Consider the following 19,422-nt stretch of genomic DNA (forward strand, 5'->3'; position numbering starts at 1 on the left):
CATTTTCAGAGGCATACTATTACTTATCACTGTTTAAATGTGAAATAAATGGAAAAAGATTTTTTGCTTTATAATAAGTATGCATAGAGGGAAACATGGCGGCACTGTGTGATGCATGGCGGGGGATCTTCAATGCATGGGGGTACCGTTATACAAATACGGCCTGGGGAAAACACTGTGTCATTTGTAGAAATATAAGAAACATACTGAGCTCACAATTCTTTGTTATGCAAAAAAGGCTCATGCCATGTTTTTGATTACACTGGTTTAATATACTGGTAAAAGGTTTTTTTCAAGCTGCTAATTTGTTTTTGAACATAAATAACCAGTTCCTAGGGTTTGTTACATTTATTTTTGGTCTATTCCTTTCATTTTCTTTTCCACTTACAAAATGTAAACGAAAACATGACCTGAGCTTTGTTAACATAACAAAGAATTGTGAGCTCTGCATCTAGCTTATATCTCAACGACTGACACTCAAATATTGGGTTAACTATTACAAATGCCTTACTAAAGTATTGTAAACAATAAAACCAGAAAATAAATTTTGACCAAAATTGTGATCATGCCCCGTAAGTGACCAGTTTTGTAGAGGTTGCTGTAATTTTATGCTTAAAATATAACCTGCTCTTTGGTCTGAGCTTTGGTGACATAATCCCTTCCAACTTTGATCCTTGGTCTAAGGAAGGCTTGAACAATCCCAGTCACAGGAATGCCGAGCAGGTGACAGACTTTCTGGGCAACTGCAAATGAAGTGCAACAAAATATTTTAATTAAACCATCCGAATGAAATGGAATATCAATAAACAATCTTCAAATTCTTATTGCACAAGACTAACACATCCAAATTGGGCCTTAAAAATATCAGGTTTTCAGGCCTGCTTTAATCTTATTTTAACAGCAAGTCTAATTTCCCCATATCTATATTTGACATTGTTCTGTTAGCCTGAAAACTAAGAAATAAATTCTGTTGCCTTACCGGTGTCGTCTGGCATTGATGCTTGGTCTGAATTCCTACTTTCCTGCTTGAATTGCATATTTCCAAATAAAAGTACTGAGGACACAACTCGGTAAATTGCTGAAAACAGGGATATACATTTGAGTTAAACAAGAACTCATAAACGATGGACATTATAGTCTGAATTTGACAAAGGAGCTTGTGTGCGTACCAGATTGCTCCTCAGGACCAATGCCCATGATTCCCATGGCTTCAGATGTAGATCGAAATTCTGCACTATCATCTACCCCAGTCAATGGAATTTTTCCTCCCGATAAAAATCGGTAATTTTTTATGTCATCCAAGAGGAACTCCTCTGTAATTCATAAAGAAGCAAACTCCTGAGAAGAAAAGTTTGTTATTGTCTGTCACTTAAATGGTTAAAAATCAACAGTTTTAACTTACTTCTTTGCTCTGCTGTGGCACCCACAAGGAATTGGTAAAAAATATGGAAGCTTCTTTCCTGTTCTGTTTGTCTAACTGATCTAGACTTTTCTAAAAGATCTTATGGAAAGTTAAGGATAAAGAATATGATCCGATACAAGTATACCACATAATCTAACCACATACTTTTATTAGAGCCATTTTAACAAGACTTTGGACTTTCGGTGGAATGTACAGTACAGGCAATACGAATCCCGTTTTTTCCACATAACCCTGCGGTCCAAATTACAACGCAGTTTTACACCGGTGTCTCGGGTAAAACCGCATACCCCCACAGTAGGGTTGTACAGAGTCTACACCACCGCAGTCTTGACGATAAATTACAAGTAAAGAAAAGTATTGAACTGAAACGTGAGTTACCTATCTCGACTAAAAAAAAATTGACAGCTAGACATAACCAAATATATTATTCATGGAAGTATCTAAAATAACAGACGATATATTTTGTAAAAATTTATAGCTTGTTTACCGTTATTCATCAAATGAACACTATTTCATACAGTTACTTGAAGATGTATTTTTACAAACCATTAAAAATTGACATAGCCTATTCAAAAATTGATAAACATGCTTGGCAGTAAGATTTTCATTTATTAATTTTCTTAAATCTTATTATTGTGAAAAGTATTTAAAACTTTTTTGTTTAATCTATGCAAACTGCATACTCGGCAATTCAAACTTGTCTAATGAAATGCCTTTGCAGATCTATATTCAAGCGATTGAGTTCCAGCAAACTTTAATTCAGCCACTTTGCAATCGTATTATAGAAAACAACTAGACTTTGACCCGTGCGTGCATGGGTTGACATTACATATTGGACATTTACGAAATAGGTACATCAACACACCATATTATTGACATTTACATAACAAAGCTATAAGCCTACAATAATGTTATTAATTTCACTATGGTTTCCTTAGTTTGAATAATCTGTGTCTCGGGAAAGGCCCTCACTACAGTTAGAATGCCTCCCACTGATATACCCGTAATGTAGCAGAAAATTGCAAATTAATGAAGTTGTCTGGAAAAAAAAGGTCAAATTCATCATAATAAACCTTTTATGAAACTGTTAATATCTTTCATCTAAAAATTTTAATATATATAATGGAAGAATTCCAACATTTTTTCACCAACGTACACGTAATTTCTTTGCTACAGAGACAATACACGGAACGCATTCTATCGTAAAACTGCATGAGTCTGTAGGACATAATTAATTTTTATGATAAAACATATTCTATCTTCACTCTCCTAAGAAATATAATGTGAACTTTTTTGCATGTAATCAAATATTTTGCATGTAATCAAATATTTTTTGTCATCACGATAACAAAAGTAAGTACATGTACTTAGTTGAAATGTATATTTGTTATTTTATACTTTCTCTCATAAGAAATCATTAATATATATGAACAGAATATATAGCAAATTTCCCATGAAAATTTACCCGTATTTGTATTCATTTATCATTTCTGAGTTTATTCATGCAAATATGTAATTGAGAGATCTCATTAGCATAAATGTATTGCGTTAGTGTAATATTGTTAAATCCAAAAAAATCCAGATGATTTCCGGAATTTTTTTAAGGAATTTTTGTTGATTATGAATTAGCGAAGCTTAACTGAGAAAAAATAAAAACAAATTGGTAATCTTCAAGTACCAATGATGTTTAAAATATACAAAACAAAAGACAGTATTTTTCTGATTTATCGGTATTAAAGACCAAAAATTTGAGTCTATTATTTTAATATAGTAGTAGAGAAGTACACATTTACATGCATTATATTAATTATATTTGTAATTTGTATTTTAAGTTCTTAATCTACTTGTTCATGGAGAAGGTTTTCTGTACAAGTGATATACATGGTCTGGAAAACGTTGCGCTACCGACTTATCATGTTATAATAACTTATGGCAATTTGAGGTTGCAAGGATATTTTTCAGGCTCACATCAGATACTATCTAAGTAATAATTGTTGTTCTCTTAGTTTAACCTTACATACTTGTTATATAATTGTTGTCTTTAACTTCATACTAGGTGTTATTTAAGACTTTTTTGTCAAGATCTACTTTGTTGTGAAAAAATGATGATCTTTGAACTGAAAGTCGGACAAATGCCGTTGGGTTTAATGTATTCGTACATGTTAGCCAATGACTGGACAGTTAACAATGAGAAGACCTTCATCAATTTGGAGTTTGACATGTACTGCCAAAAGTCCAAGCTCTTGTTAAAATGGCTCTATTCATAAATATAACTACATCTTATGATTTTTTTCTCCAAGCTCATTTCTCCTCATCTATAATAGTTTTAATAGATGAATGTACAAGATACATGTCTCTATGTTGGCTCCTGATATGTATCCAGATGAATCAAAATTGATTCTGATGAACTTCCCCTGGAAAATAATTTTGGAATACTTTTTATATAATAATTATAATTTTTTCAGTATTTAAAGGTATTCCAATGTATAACAACCACATTTTGTATCAAAAAATGAATGTTTCAATATTTCTTACCATGCTGTCATTTTGAAGTTTTTATCAAATAAAAATACTCCACTAAAGGAACTTTCAAAATTTTGATTACTGTCTTATTAATTGCACCTTGAATTTTAATCTTAAGATTGATCAACCTCCCACTCCTTCAACTCCCACATTACTTGACAATGCAAAACATTATGTATGGTATGGTATGGTATGGTATATGTATTAAATACATAGAGGGGCATACAGATTCCTAGGAAATTCATCACAACTTCCTGAAGATATGTACATGCATCTACGCCTTTGTCATTATCAACTTGCAAGTATTAATTCTATTCATTAGTTTTAGAGGAATTTTTCTGACAAACTATTTCAGTAGTATTTTTCAATACTGGCCAGACTTTATAAGTTTATATAGAAAAAAAATTCCCAAAATTAAAATTCAATATTTCATATATGCACATCTAAACATTATTCCTGTTTCATAAAATTGTGTGACTCAGGTGACCAAAAAACTATGATCAACAAGAAATAATATATAGTTTATCCTTTGAAAAATTTCTGCATTTTCTTGCACAGATACATGTTGAGCTGCGAAACTTATTGAACATATGTGTATTTCATACAGAGTGTATAATGTGGACATCATATTGTAGACGCATCACATTACATTCAACAGGGTAAATAAGTTATAGTAATGTATATCCAAGAAAGTAACATGGTAACATATTTTTATTCATTTTCTACAAAAACACTTTAGGTTTTTTTAACTCCATATTGTCACTGCACATTACTCTATGTAGTGTGTGGTTTACACATGTGCGATGATTTCCCAGGAAAACCTTCTAAAATGATAATGAATTTTTCAAAATATGTGTGCCTGGATTTCAGTCAGTTTTGTCTTTCATCAGATATTCCTTAATATTGCAATAGTTGTCATATTTTCTTCAAAACACATTTAAGGTATTCAATGTATAATGAAGGGATATTAAACAATTTTGAAGCATTTTAAACTAGTTAGATATGTATTGTTTGATAACTATGAAAGTGAAATGAACCAAATTCACATGACAGACAACATATAAGGAGCCGGTCATTTTGCACTTTAAATTTTTTTTAAAGAGTTATCTCCCCTTGATGAAAAAAAGAAAAATTTTGTTTCATCAAAATATCTGCGGTAAATGATTCATTTTATTTCATATTTAAATAAAGAGAAAGTTTATGCATGTATTAACCAAAAGAGTTTTACTAATTTTAAGTTACTTTTTACAATATCTTAATAAAACATACATTGCCCATAGACTTTAATGCAAAATTCAAGGTGTAATTAGTTGGGCCATAATAAAAACTTTGAAAATTCCTTTGGTGGAGTATTTTTATTTGATAACACCTTCAAAATGATATCATGATTAAGAATATCTGACCATTCATTTATTAGGTACAAAATGTGGTTGTTATACATCGAATACCTTAACAAATCTATTTGTCCAATGAAATGGTTCAGGTAAATAAAATACCCCTGAATAGTGCTATCAGCGTTATACAGGGGGTGTGTAGCAATGAGCGTAACAATAGAAATCTTAACCACATTTGGCTGTAGTCAGATATAAAAGGAAAATATGCAAATTTATGAATTCATGTCAGCTTTAACTTATTCTATTATTATGATAACAATGCAATTACAAACTCATTTTTAAAACGTTCATCAATTTTCACTTTGAAAATCACTTATTAAAATGTGCATTTTTTACTGTTTCCAGTTACTTACAAATCTTGAGGAGTTATCATTCTTGATGGTTTTGGCATTTCCAAAGGCCTCCAAAATAGGATTAGCCTGCAGCAATTGATTCTCCAATTCTCCCTGTTAATGATCAAATTTTTTTTAGATGATAAAAAGCTTGGATTTGTTAGATACACAGAAACATAATTTTGATGAATTTCATTTTGAATAACAGCAATATATATTACCACATCATCTGTGTAAAAATTAAATGCTTGTTATACAAAGTAATTATTTTACTGTAAATGTATTTATGTGAAGCTTGATAGCAGGCATACATTAAGAATAAAAAAATAGCACCAATATTACTTCAGACAAGCACTACATGATGTGATTGAATTCTATTGTCCTCAACTAATCCACCACCCGCAGCAGTGAGACAGTGACTGACAAGGTGTCACCTTCCCACCTCCCAGTGACAAATGAGGAATGTTTGTTCCTTCTTCCACCATCCCCTCCAACTAACCATGCAGTTGGACACATACAAACCAGAACGACCATCCCAGATCACTGACCAGTGTCACAGAATGAGCTGTCTTTGCTTACTAAGATGCATGCATGATTGTAATGCTATGTATAATAAAGACAAAACTGCTTTTTTATGCCTGTGCATATACAGTTCTAACATCGACAAATCTAAAGCAAGTAAGATGAAATAGATAGAATGATTCGTGACTTTAATGCCCTTTATCAAAAATAAAGATGAAACTTGTGTTTACAAATAATTTCCATCACTTTTAAGACTTTATTTTATCTGAAACAAACAAAACTGAATGCAATGAAATGTAGGTGAAATTAGATACAGCCATGCTTCATGTACAAACAACCCAGCACTGAGCATGCACCTACATATCAATTTACAGCAGACACACACACACACACACACACAAACACACAGCATGAGGGATTAGACAAGATCACTTCTTTCAATAAGTGTCATGTAACCACCATAAACACCTACAATGCATTTCTACCATATCTATAGACTACACTGAGCAAAATGTGTCACTGAACGTGGTGGTTGCATGACAGACTCCAGAGCACAAGATTGAGCAGCTCTTGGTACTTACAAGGTTGATGTCTTTGCTCTATGAATTCCACAGAGAAAAGAGATATTAATTAGTTAAGAAACAACAATTATATATTATAGAGAGTGTGCATGCTGGAAAAGTATAGTATAGGATATCATGCATGGCAAAAGGTTTGTATTTGTTCAGAGATTTCAACAGTGTGTATTTTGTACCATGATACACCAGGAAGGGAATGTAGGAAATGGATTATAATGAAATACACCATTACAGAGATAATAGAAATAAGATATAGTTTCTTTTGATCAAAAATATGTTTTACCTGCTGAACTACATGTTGCTGTAAATTTAAGGAGTGAACAAAATTTCAAGTAAAAACATCAAGTAAAATCCTTTTCCTTTATCATTCAGAATTCAATTTTTTGAAATCATGCAAACAGACTTCCCCCACAACTTGTTTTCAATTCAATTTAAATTAATAAATCCACTGCTAAGGGGACACTGCTGAACAAACTAAATTCTAGAAAACAGATAATGCCCAGTTCTAACATCATTGTCATCTGAAGCTCTTAGAAAACTGTGACACCAGATAGAAAACAAATGGACAGATTTTCGGAACTATTTTATTCAAACCCCTGACTAAGTGACTCATTGACCTCTAATCAATGATGAAATGCAGAAATAGCATTGTGTATGGTCAAAACCAGGGTGATGACTGTTGTGATCAATATTAAAGCTTAACAGGCCTCTCATGATAAAGACTGGCTTTTCTTTCTGTTCTACAGCCTAATTCCCTTTTTGCAGCCACTGGTTGTCAAGTTGCTAAGATAACAGCAAAACTACACTAAATGACTGAGTGCTGATGAAAAACTTTCACCTGTTTAAAGGCTTATCAACAAGGCAGCTCTCCTATTTTTAAGGATCAGCTATTTTCAACAACTTTAAAAAATGTTCAACTTTAAGAAAAAGTATACATCACTCAGTTTTACCTAATAAATGAAAGGACTGAATGGGAAATGTCCCAGCATGTAATTTCTGTGTAATGTTACATAGTATGATATATAGAAAACTAAATAGAGATGCAAATTTACTGAAATATCTACAATAGAACAAGTTATTTTCATGAATCAGAATTGCTGTCTAAATAATAATTTAAACACATTAGCGAAGTCATAAAATTACTCTGTTTGAAAAAACTGCCTTTTTTTATTCAAATGTGATTTTCATAATAGTTTCATTTTCAAGTAATGGTTAAACCTTATCTCATGTTCTTGTGGAAACAAATTACATCTTGAGTTAAATTTCAAATAACTATATAAGAATAAGATAATGGATTCATCATTTCATTTTCTAGCTGACAACATCAATAGCCACAACAGTCATACAATTGTTAGCATACATAACAAACCAAAGAAACTTCTTACCGTGACATGCAGATTGGATACCGATGACCGATTAGACCTGGACGATGCAGCAACATATGCCAAGTACTGGATGACTTTTTTTGTGTTTTCTGTCTTTCCAGCTCCAGACTCTCCACTGAAAGTTATATGACAGTTTAAAATTATCAAAAAATGTTGCATTATCTGTACACCTGTCTAGCAGAATCTTTTCCTATTGATATAAAAACAGTGCTAACCTTTATTTTTAATTAATAAGTCTTGTTAGAAATGCAGCAGGAACAAATTCCAACAGAACTTAGTTGGGATTATATGTTGAAATTCATTTTATGTCTTTTATTTTAAGGGGGATGTGCGGCCATCTTTTACATTTGAGAAGAAAAATGCATTTATTCATGGCCCAGATTCAGCACCCACGTCTTTCAAGTCAAAAAGTAGGTCCAGATGCATCATCCATGCAAATTTGGTGAAGATGGGACAAGTAGTAATATAAATACCAGACCTGCAACAAAAACCTTAACCACTTCCCGATGCCGATGGTTTAGCATAAGCTCCCCCAAGACTATGTCTCGGTGAGCTAAAAAAATGACACGTTATTAATCAATTAAAAAATTTTACTGTTAATTTTTTCCTAAACACATCATCACATGGTTCCATATATCACTAGTGGGAAGATAACATTGCACAGTTTAATTGAAACCAAATTCAAATGAAACAAATTATTGCAGTCCCGGGAAAAGTTTATAACTGATATTAAAGTACATATCTTAATGTGTGTAAGTTGTATTTCAATGGAATGTTCACTCTCTGTGTATATACAGCGTACCGTAATAAACCTGTATATTTCATCAATAAATTGTAGCCCAATTCTTTGATTGTTGTTAAATAAAAATGTGAAGAAACGTATGTATGTCATATATCGTCATTATCAAGTCGTAAAAATGATTGATTTATTTTTGTCTATGTAAAGCAATAACATTTAACTGCATAACTGGACACAAAGTAAAATCATAATAATTGCTCATCATCCTGTACTCGAGATCCCCCTTTGATGTCCAACATGAGATAGGTGCATGCTTCTGACACCGGAAATTGTTAAACAAACATCGACCATGCGCCGAGTGAACAGGTGTCTGGATACGTAATGGCGAATACACTGGCGATGGTCAGAGTAAAAATATATTTTAATACATGGAAATAAAATATTTCTGACATAGTAAGTGTACATGCATAACACGCATTATCGGGAAATATTACATTTTCCACTGTCTTTGTCTGTGATAAAATTACGAATCAATTTTGAAGCCTATAACCCAATAATTTCATGAAAAGCTGAGCGACACAAAAGGGCAAAACGGAGTTAACTCCCAAAACGGAGTCTTTTGCTCCATCATGCATTGCAGTAAAACGGCGTTTCTAATGTAAACAACGTATGAGTTATGCCCCTTAGTTCTAAATAAATCTCTAAAATTGGCAAAAAACACAACAAAAATTAATTTTAAACATTCAAAAACATTTCTGAATGTTTATGTGTCATATATTTATGTCACATGTTCATAACTGTTAACTTTTATTAAGTAATATCAATTTTTTAAATGAAAAATTCACCCATATCTTCAATCGCACATAACAATTATAACTTTTTGGAAATAAATTAAATGCTTGGATATGATTATTTATCATTGTTTGTTAAAATATAGTCTCATTTACATTATTTTCAGGCTTAATTATTCAATTATCTTGAATAATTCTGTATTTAACATGGTTTCCTAACATCGGAAATGCCGCAGGCAATTATAAGTGTTTTGATGATAATTATCTGTTAAATTTAAAGAGATATTGTATCTAGAGTGACAATTTGTTTCTTTTTCGAGGTTTTTAAACAGTCAATCCTATTTTTTCAATACAAATAAGACTTTTTTAATCATCGCTAGTGCAGCCAGTTTTTGATAGTAGTCGGGGCTCTTTTCGTTTATGCACTTATCAATTTGTGTGTTTGGCGACTTTAAATTGTAACACAATACGAAACAAGAATAGAATTCCTGGGTCCCCTGCCGGTCAAGCAGTATACTAGTATACTGTATATGAAATTGCAATATTTTCAAACATTCAGGGCTGTTCCAGAGTTAAATGTGTGGGGAGGTTGGGAGGAACATTTTTTTTCTTCTATTTTTCCTGTCGCAAATATATCCAAAATACTACAATCTAAAAGAACTTGACCAAAGTATTAGTGGTATAAACATTTGGTATAAATTTAATGAAAATCCATCAAAATTTGTAGGCATGAGAGCGCTTACAAAATCACAAAGTCCCATAACTCCAACAAAAAGTATCAACCAATGCTGATTTTCGAACTTGACCAAGATAATAGTGGTATAAACATTTGGTATAAATTTAATGCAAATCGGTCAAAATTTGTAGGCACGAGAGTGCTTACAAAAAAGTATGAGAGCGCTTACAAGGTCACAAAGTCCCATATCTCCAACAAAAAGCATCGACCAATGCTGATTTTCGCACTTGACCAAGGTAATAGTGGTATAAACATTTGGTATAAATTTAATGAAAATCCGTTAAAATTTGTAGGCACAAGAGCGCTTACAAAGTCCCATAACTCCAACAAAAAGTATCAACCAATGCTGATTTTTTTAACTTGACCTAGTGGTATAAACATCTGGTCAAAATTTGTAGGCACAAACTCCACAAATACACAAAAATATCACTTTTTAAGCATCATTCAAACATCCAACTTCGGAGATAAATAACTTTTAAGTGCAAATAAACCCCTATTCCGAGCAAATACAATCGATAGCAACTTATATTCTGGGTCTTTTAAAACATGTTAGAAGTCTGCCAACACATGCAGCACTTTGCAAGATGATTTCTTGTGGCCCATATGTTTTTATCGAAAAATCGCCATTTTTTGTACAAGTGTGCATGCGTAGACTCCCAAAACGGAGTCCAAAATACTTGCAGAAAATCACTTCCGTTGACTCTGTTTTGGGAGTGTGTCTAGACTGATATGGGGATTAATGTTAATTACCGTTAACTATTCTAATTGGTTATAAAAACTTCTAATTGTTTCTCAGCTTTGGATGCCATTTTAATTTGCTAAAAGTCACTTAAAACAGTCTACACAGTATCTTGGGACTAAAATATGATGGTCACTTGTCACATAAGGCAGGGGGTCACTTAATGCAGGTTTTTAATAGTAAATTACGTTGGGCGGTCTAATTATGGTCGCATAAGACAGAGAGTCGCTCAATACAGAGAGTCACTAAGGCAGTCTAGACTGTATTTTAATAAGGAATATGGAATCATTCTTTGAGTATTATGAAGTGATAATTTCGGTCGAGGTGTGATCAAATCCAATAAAGCCCGAAGGGCTTTATGATAGATTTGATCAAGCCACGACCGAAATTATCACCTCATAATATTCAAAGAATGATTCCTCATTACTTATATTTATATAATTTTAAGCCATTGTCTGATTAAATATTTAAATATAAATAAGCAAACCCCACTGGCGCCTCAATTTGGCGTCATTTGTATAATGAGTTATATCTTACAAAATCGATACGTAGTGTTATCACAGGCAAAGACACTGGAAAATGTAAATATAACCGAATAAATCCCCTACTACAACCCCTTCCTATAACAGTGAACAGGATATGTAAATAAATGATAAGAATTCTCTTACACAACCTATCTCATCTAACTTTTATGAACCCTGTGTCACCAGACCAGGATAATAAACAACAGCACATCATAAAGCCCTCACTACAAGATGACAAACCAATCTGACATGGATCAGATGGTTATTGGCAGTTTATGGCCATGCCTTTAGAGCTCATGTATATATATGTGTGTGTGTCTGTGTGTGTGTAATTTAAAATCAACCCAATGAAACTACCGGTACTTGACAATATCTTGTTAATACTCTTGAAATATGTAAATTATCCACATCCTCTTTCAATGACTACCACAGAGACTACTTCAACAGCAGAGGAAACAAAGACTTGCATTTTTCAGGGACACGATATACTAGTACAATTCCAAAAATGTGTAGCACATACTTAAATTATCAGGGCTTGGTAAACATAATAATTATAAAGTACATGGACTTTAACACTCAAACATCTCATTTTGCTTACAATTGAGCTTATGAAATTGTAAATGAAAATTTGCTCTATATCTAAACAGTAAATCCACACACAATACTTTTAGAAGGTTTGATCTACCATGACTTATTTGATATATAAGATTTAAATTAGTTTTCTCAGTTAATTATTAATAAAAAAATTTCATAACTGTCAAGAAAAGGGTAAAACACCATTTTTACTCTGACATGAGAGAGAATTTTGAACCCCCTGTTATTTTACAGAGTGTCGCTTCTTAGCCAATATGCTCCATCCTCAGACACTTAAACTGGCTTTACAGCATGTAAATAGGTACTTACGTGCAGAGAATAGACTGGTCTTCCCTATCTGTAAAATACAAGAAAGTCATATTTAAAACAAGAAAATACAAGAACAATCATTCATTCTATAAACTTCAACTCTCAACTTTGAAAAGTTTGCATGCATGCCTTAGCATGGCAATAAAATGGAAGATCAACAAACAAAATTCAATTCATTTGAAGCTCAAGTTTTGCTGCGAAATAAATTTTCATAAATTTTACCTTTATCTTACAAATATACAACATGAAACTCTACACATTATAGGATGTATAAGAAGCACCACAAATAGTTATATCAATACTTCATTGAGTTTCTATTCTAATTCTGCCAACAACATTCCAAGGAAACATTACACTTGTAATGATTATTCAATTTTAATTTAAGGATTTTGATGTTCTATTATTCGAACCCAACTTCATACTTCTATCATACTAACAAGAGATGTTTGTAAAACACTTATGCCCCCCTCCTTTTGAAACATCTGTGAAGATACTGAATGGAAATTGCAAATAATTGAAACATCTGCAAAGAAAATACCCAGAAACTGCAAATAATTGGAATTTTTCTATGTCCAAGGGGCATAACTCCGTCAAAAATTACTTGATCGTATCTAATATTGAACTTGACCTAGATAATATCATAATAAATCTGCATACTAAATTTCATTTCAGTATATGCATTCTCTGCAAAGAAATGAGCAGAAACTGCAAATAATTGCAATTTTTATACGCCCAAGGGGCACAACTCTGTCAAAAATTGTTCGATCATACCCAATATCGAACTTGACCTAGATATTATCATGATAAACCTGTATACTAACTTTCATTTCAATACCTTCATCCTCTGCAAAGAAAATGAGCAGAAACTGCAAAAAATTGGAATTTTCATACGTCCAAGGGGCATACCTCTGCCGAAAATTGCACGACTGTACCCAACATCAAACTTGACCTAGATATTATCATGATTAAGGTCAGACGACACGTTCCTCAAGCATCTTTTTTGTATCCCCTCGTAATAAAGAGTTCCAATAAAAATCATTATTTTCATAATGATTTTTAAAATGATTAAAATTTACTTTTATATCGATATATGCCTAGATGGCCGAGTGGTTAGAGACGTGGCCGCTCTCTGCCAGGAGCGTAGGTTCTAAGGGTTGTGAGTTCAAAGCCCGGCCCAATATAGGGAATTTCGCTGTGCTGTATTATTTATTTATTTTTAATATCAGCAATTCAAGTGTATTTTCAAGCAGATTTTATAGGAAATTGCATTCTCTAGTATTTTGCAGAAATGCCTGGCAAGGTATCCTAATTTTTTGCAAGAAAGTTTGTCTGAGTAGTAGTAAACCATTAACAAATTCCTTGAAAATATCATATAAAATTGAGGAATGTGTCATCTGACCTTAAGCTGTATACCAAATTTCATTTCAATATGTTTATCCTCTGCGAAGAAAATGAACAGAAACTGTTAATGGACCGACCACCAACAGAGAGACGGGCAGCAGCAAAGCAATATGCCCTCCCTTCTACGAAGGAGGGTATATAAATGATATCTGTCTTACATACTGGCATATGTAGAAGATACCAAAATAAAATCCAAGTGTTCCACCAAGTTCATGTTCAAAGCATGTTTCTTCAGCAGAGTTGCAATGAAAATACATGAAAAGTGTATGCTACTATTATAAAATTTTGTAAGGCATATAGGAGGTCTTCACACAACAAGTTTTGTTCTTTATGCGCTATAAGGGAGAAAAAAAAAAGATGAGGTCACATGTAAATATGGCTTTGAATATGCTTATCAACTTATCTGAGGTGAAATTATTCAATAAAAAAAAGGTTTTTAAATTAAACTTAATTTCTATTCAGGAAACTAACCATTATGTTTGTTATTAAAAGTGTAAAAATTGGAGAAAAAAAATAAACTTTTGAAGTTTAAATAATGAATTTTTCTTTTAAAGTTGAAGACCCGAACTGAAAAACCTAAAATTAAACCTAAAAATTACGAACCCAACCCAAAATCGGGACAGCCCTACCTATTAAAAAATCTTGAAATCAATAAAAACATCTATTCACTGAGTGCATGCATCTGCACATTTTATCACTTATAATCCACACAAGTTAAAAATCCTTCTATAATGCATTATTTCTTGTCACTACTACTGCTTTCATGGAGAACTGCTTGAGGCTTCATGGTCAGGTTAAAAAAAATTGAGTTACGCATTCAACACAGGTGCAGTGCAATGATACAAACTTTTCAGTGTTGACTGTCTGAGATTTATAAAAATGAGATTGATTCTTCTTTATGGGTGAGGGGTCCTGGGAAAGCCAATTATGGCAGCATTTAAAGTAGTTTACCTTGCAGCATGCTCCTGTATGCCGTGTCTGTGATAGCAAATACATGTGGTGGGACTTCATGTCTTTTTTTGCCTTTGTAAAGTTCAATGACTTTCTCTGTGTAGATGGGGAGTCTCTTGTAAGGGTTAACTACCACACAAAAAAGACCAGAGTACGTCTGTAAAAAAAAAAAGATCATGAATTACAAAGATAATTAGAGCAGATGGGTTCATTTGCATCATCATATGATATCCTTGGCGTACAGTGAAGTCACTGAGCAAAGTGCCTGGTAAACTTTAAGGTCATACCATAACAATCAACATGACAATGATCAACATATGCTTTGCATGCATAGAAATACCCATAATGATAGATCTGCTTTAAATATATTCACTGTCTGTACACTGAATTAAGTCTCCTTTGACCTATCATAAACTCAGGGAAAGTTGAATGACAGACACAGCTTCAAATGTTTCCAGAAATACAAATTTTCAGCTGTAAATTAAAATTTAATAACAACATGTTGAATGAATTAATTTCAAATTTTGTGTTGATGATAACACATATGCAAAACAAAATCGATTTAAGGAGTTTTAATTGACTGACACCAAAAAAATGCTCTCTCCTTTCAATTTTAAATCATTCACCGTTAACATCTAATCTGTGGTATGTCTGGAATGCCCTAAATTGAAAAAAAAGATTACACTGGGACAGGGAAATGGTTGAATGATTATATAGCACTTTAGTCTAGTGTCTGTCTCTGGCTGGGGTAAAGATTTAAAGCAGTTTGGACAATAGCCCTTATTCACTGGTCTTAAACATTAGATAAACAAAAGACACTAAAGCTGTGTACAGTGCAGTAAGAACAGACAAACGAAGCTGTCAGCAAACAGTAAGGATGGGTGACCTTTGATCAACAGAACCGTGTCACCAAATTAAAGACACCAATACACAAGTAATTCTAACCTATATCTGAACTATATTAGCTGAGCATGCCTAAATCTGCCATTCATTAAACTATCTACATGTTTACCAAGGCTGCAAAATGCCTTTTTGCATCATTAAATTTTTATAACTATTGACCAAGACATTCCAGATTCTGTTATTCTGTATAAAAACTAGTTAAAGCATGTCTTGTTTGCGTCATTTTTTTTTTAATTCACAAAGGTATGAACTTTGAAAATGAATCAAAACATCTGGTTGTACCACACACAATTTTTTTCCTCCTTTTTTTTTTATAAATATTATTATTGCATGGATAGTGTCTTTTTGGACATTCATTGGATACATACTTTAATGAACCCCAGGCACTATTCAATACTGGTGATATCAGGATTCAATATTTTACTAACTTAATATTGATTATTCATTTTAATATTATTATCAGATTGGACTCCTCAGTGACCTCACTCCGTGGTTTTACTCCCATCCTATAAGGTACCTCTAGTCTATCCTGTCAACAAACAATGCAAGTACTCTTGCATGTGTAAATCATAAATGATAGCTCTTTCTAAAAATTCTATCCCTCTTTGTGCTCCCATAATATTAAAAAATGTTTAAATCAAAAGCTTACTTATATTATAGTCTCAAATGATCAACATGTTTCTGAAATGACCAAAATTTACTTTCACTCAGTAGGTAAAACAGGGGTACGGTATTGTTAAACAGTTGAAGGTTTTTTATCACAAAATGGAAGGTTGGGCAGGGATCGACATTAACTGTTGCCTTATTGGCAAGTAAAATGTCATTTCAAGCAAGTGAAACTATAAACTTACTTTTCCGATTTGGCAAGTGAAAATTTTAATAGAAATAATTAATGAAAATAATTTAAAAACATAAAAATAAACTTTCACTATACAACTTTGCATATGGAAACTCAGAATGGCCTCAGTGTTGATTTTAGATAAGTCGTCCAGTATGAATGCTTTTAATTATCAATTTTCAAATTTATACCCTCATCTCATAATTATATTACATTCTTTGATAAAACTGAATATCATGATGTAGTTTCATCATATTCGCTTACGCACAGAATTTATAAGATCGAATATATTTGTCTTACGACTTATCTTGATCACGAAACATGTCGGTAGCAATGACTGCACTTCAAATGGCTTTGCAAGCATTCTTTTCCATTAATAATTTGTAAAAGAAAAAGCATCCATCGAAAATTATTCAAACAAGACATGTTATTAAAAGTTAATGAGGTTTAATTTGCCAAAAATTCTGGTACAACATAAATGTTTTATCCAGCAACTAAGCTTATGAAATAAAACATATTTGGTCATCACATACATGTAATCATATTTGTATGACACTCAAATAAAATTATCGAATGTGGTGTTGTCTTCTTACTATATTGTAGTTTTCGGGCTACCCATTTTAACATTCACGCAGTCAGAATTAAGTTCACTTGCCCGAAAAGTTGATGTCTATCCCTGTTGGGTTGTGTGTCATTGTGTCCACGTAAAAGTTAGTGATTGGCATGATTTAATACTTCAGTAAAACTGTGATTTTGTGTATTAAAGGGTCTAAGAACACATTTTATAAGCTACGATCAACAATCATTTTGCGTCCCTAACAATTAAGCCAGTCATAAATATATGAAGAAAAAAAAACCAATTTTTCATGGTACTACATGTACTATATACAAGTACTTTGGAAGTATTTATATTCGCAAAATGTTTTTTGTCAGTTTGAGCATTTTAATTACTTGACTATTAAATACTATAACTCATGATTTTAGCTTAATTCTGAATCATCTTTCCTACTGAGCAAACTAAACGTCGAAAATCAGTCAATTGTCTCAATGTGTGGAGAATAGTTCCCATGTACTTACATATATTAAGCCTGAAAAATAACGATCTTTCAAATTGTGAAGAACAGAAGCTTCATTGAGACATGTAAGCTCTGCCATATCTTCTACTTTATTGAACTTAGGAGGATTCATTTTCTGGCAATCGTCTCTGTGAACCCTCACACGTTTTCCGGTTTCTTCTACCATTACTTCTATCTCGTCCCCATGGTCGCTTGCTATACTGGCAGCACAGAAACCATGTATTTCGTGGGGTATCCAGATGAGTTTTTTTGAAGCCCATTCAGCCTGTACCATAGGGTCATTAATTTTGTTTCTGTCCACAGCCAAATACTGAAGTTCTTGAGCGCTCACACCTGCATACGGATCGTCCGCCATTTTGAAGAAAAAACTTCCTACCTCTGGATTTACTTAGCTTGGTAAATGTCTCTTCAAAATTGTTTCTGATTATCACTGTAAAGTCCAAAAGTTCTTATAAAAAGGCAATCCGGGTAAAAGAAAATCCAATATTCTTCTGATTCATGCAAATTTGTCACCGGGCCCCCGCCCGCTCGAAATAAACAGGCACTACCACTGGTCACGTGACGAAGCTGGGTTCGGTGAAGGAAATATTTGTCATTCCGGAAATAACATAACGTTTCGTAATATGTATGGGACTTTTAATAAAGTACAGGTGAAAGCGGAAAAAATGTCTCAAAATCCGTATATGGGCATTGCCGCAAACATACTATTGGCGGGGAGGATAATTTTAAATCATACACTGTCCATAAAAAATAATAAATATGACTAACTTATAATATTAGCCCAATGCTCAAACAACTTTATGATTATCTATAGCGATTTTGCCCTACCGGGCTCTTCAGTAGATTAACGCGGGTTATGTATATTTTCTTCAATGTCGCTACCTTCACTCCCAGAATGAATCACCAAAGAAAGTGCTTTAATTATTGTTTAAATATTGCACAGCATAGAAGCAAATCTCATTTGCCATTAAACCATATCTAATTAATGAAATGCTGAAAATGCTGTACATTACAATGATTTTATTCTTACACTGTCAGTTACTGAAATTACTTAACTTAAAGGTTATTTTTTTATTGGACAATTTAATACGGTTACATGCCGGCCAAAGGCGTTTCAAACAGCTTTCTCTCTTCATTTGAGCAACAAATTGAGAATTTAACTGAATACAAAATTTACAAAAGTGTGGATTTTATGATACAGATACAGATAATACATGTTTCAGAGTTTTGAGTGCGAGTCTAAAGATTCCCGTGGAAAGGCATAACCCTGATCTATCCGTCACTGAGTTTTGCAAAGACCCATTTACAGCCACTATATCATCAACAAATCTTTATTATAGTTTACAGTCTGTTTACATATATTTACGGTGGCGAATTCACAGCAATGTTATAACTGATGTTATAACACAGGTTTTCAATATAATAGAGTATCTGATTTTGTTTGGTGGTGCACATTTTTCTCAAAACTGCATGCATTTAATAACTCTTAACTATTATTTTGTTTGAAAGTTAAAAGTACGTTCAAATTTTGAAATAAAAATCATATTAATTAAGCGTATTTTTAAATTCATAATCTATATTTATCCATAATTGATAAAGATCAAAATTATCTTCATAGATTTTTAAGATCAGTATCCCTGTCAATCATGACAATAACGGCATCA

At 32.6% G+C, this 19,422-nt stretch overlaps 1 protein-coding gene across 3 annotated transcripts in view; it reads right to left on the reverse strand.

Annotated features, from left to right (window-relative positions):
* Positions 1-18,348, reverse strand: part of LOC105332339 (myosin heavy chain, non-muscle) — a 48,615-nt gene extending 30,267 nt beyond the window's left edge. The window contains exons 1-12 of one of the 3 annotated variants that reach the window (XM_034456454.2): positions 17,760-18,348; positions 14,942-15,098; positions 12,590-12,617; positions 8,158-8,272; positions 7,056-7,073; positions 6,776-6,793; positions 5,694-5,786; positions 3,774-3,837; positions 1,403-1,501; positions 1,170-1,313; positions 980-1,078; positions 625-743 (exon numbers count right to left, since the gene is read on the reverse strand). In XM_034456454.2, coding sequence (XP_034312345.2) covers positions 625-743; positions 980-1,078; positions 1,170-1,313; positions 1,403-1,501; positions 3,774-3,837; positions 5,694-5,786; positions 6,776-6,793; positions 7,056-7,073; positions 8,158-8,272; positions 12,590-12,617; positions 14,942-15,098; positions 17,760-18,113 — 1,308 coding nt within the window. In that variant the 5' untranslated portion in view covers positions 18,114-18,348. The remainder of the gene's footprint in view (positions 1-624; positions 744-979; positions 1,079-1,169; positions 1,314-1,402; positions 1,502-3,773; positions 3,838-5,693; positions 5,787-6,775; positions 6,794-7,055; positions 7,074-8,157; positions 8,273-12,589; positions 12,618-14,941; positions 15,099-17,759) is intronic. The other 2 variants (XM_034456459.2, XM_034456461.2) reach the window with 2 other exon arrangements.
* Between the last annotated feature and the right edge of the window lie 1,074 nt (positions 18,349-19,422).

The sequence above is a fragment of the Magallana gigas genome, chromosome 7, assembly GCF_963853765.1.
Source record: "Magallana gigas chromosome 7, xbMagGiga1.1, whole genome shotgun sequence".
Lineage (NCBI taxonomy): Eukaryota > Metazoa > Mollusca > Bivalvia > Ostreida > Ostreidae > Magallana > Magallana gigas.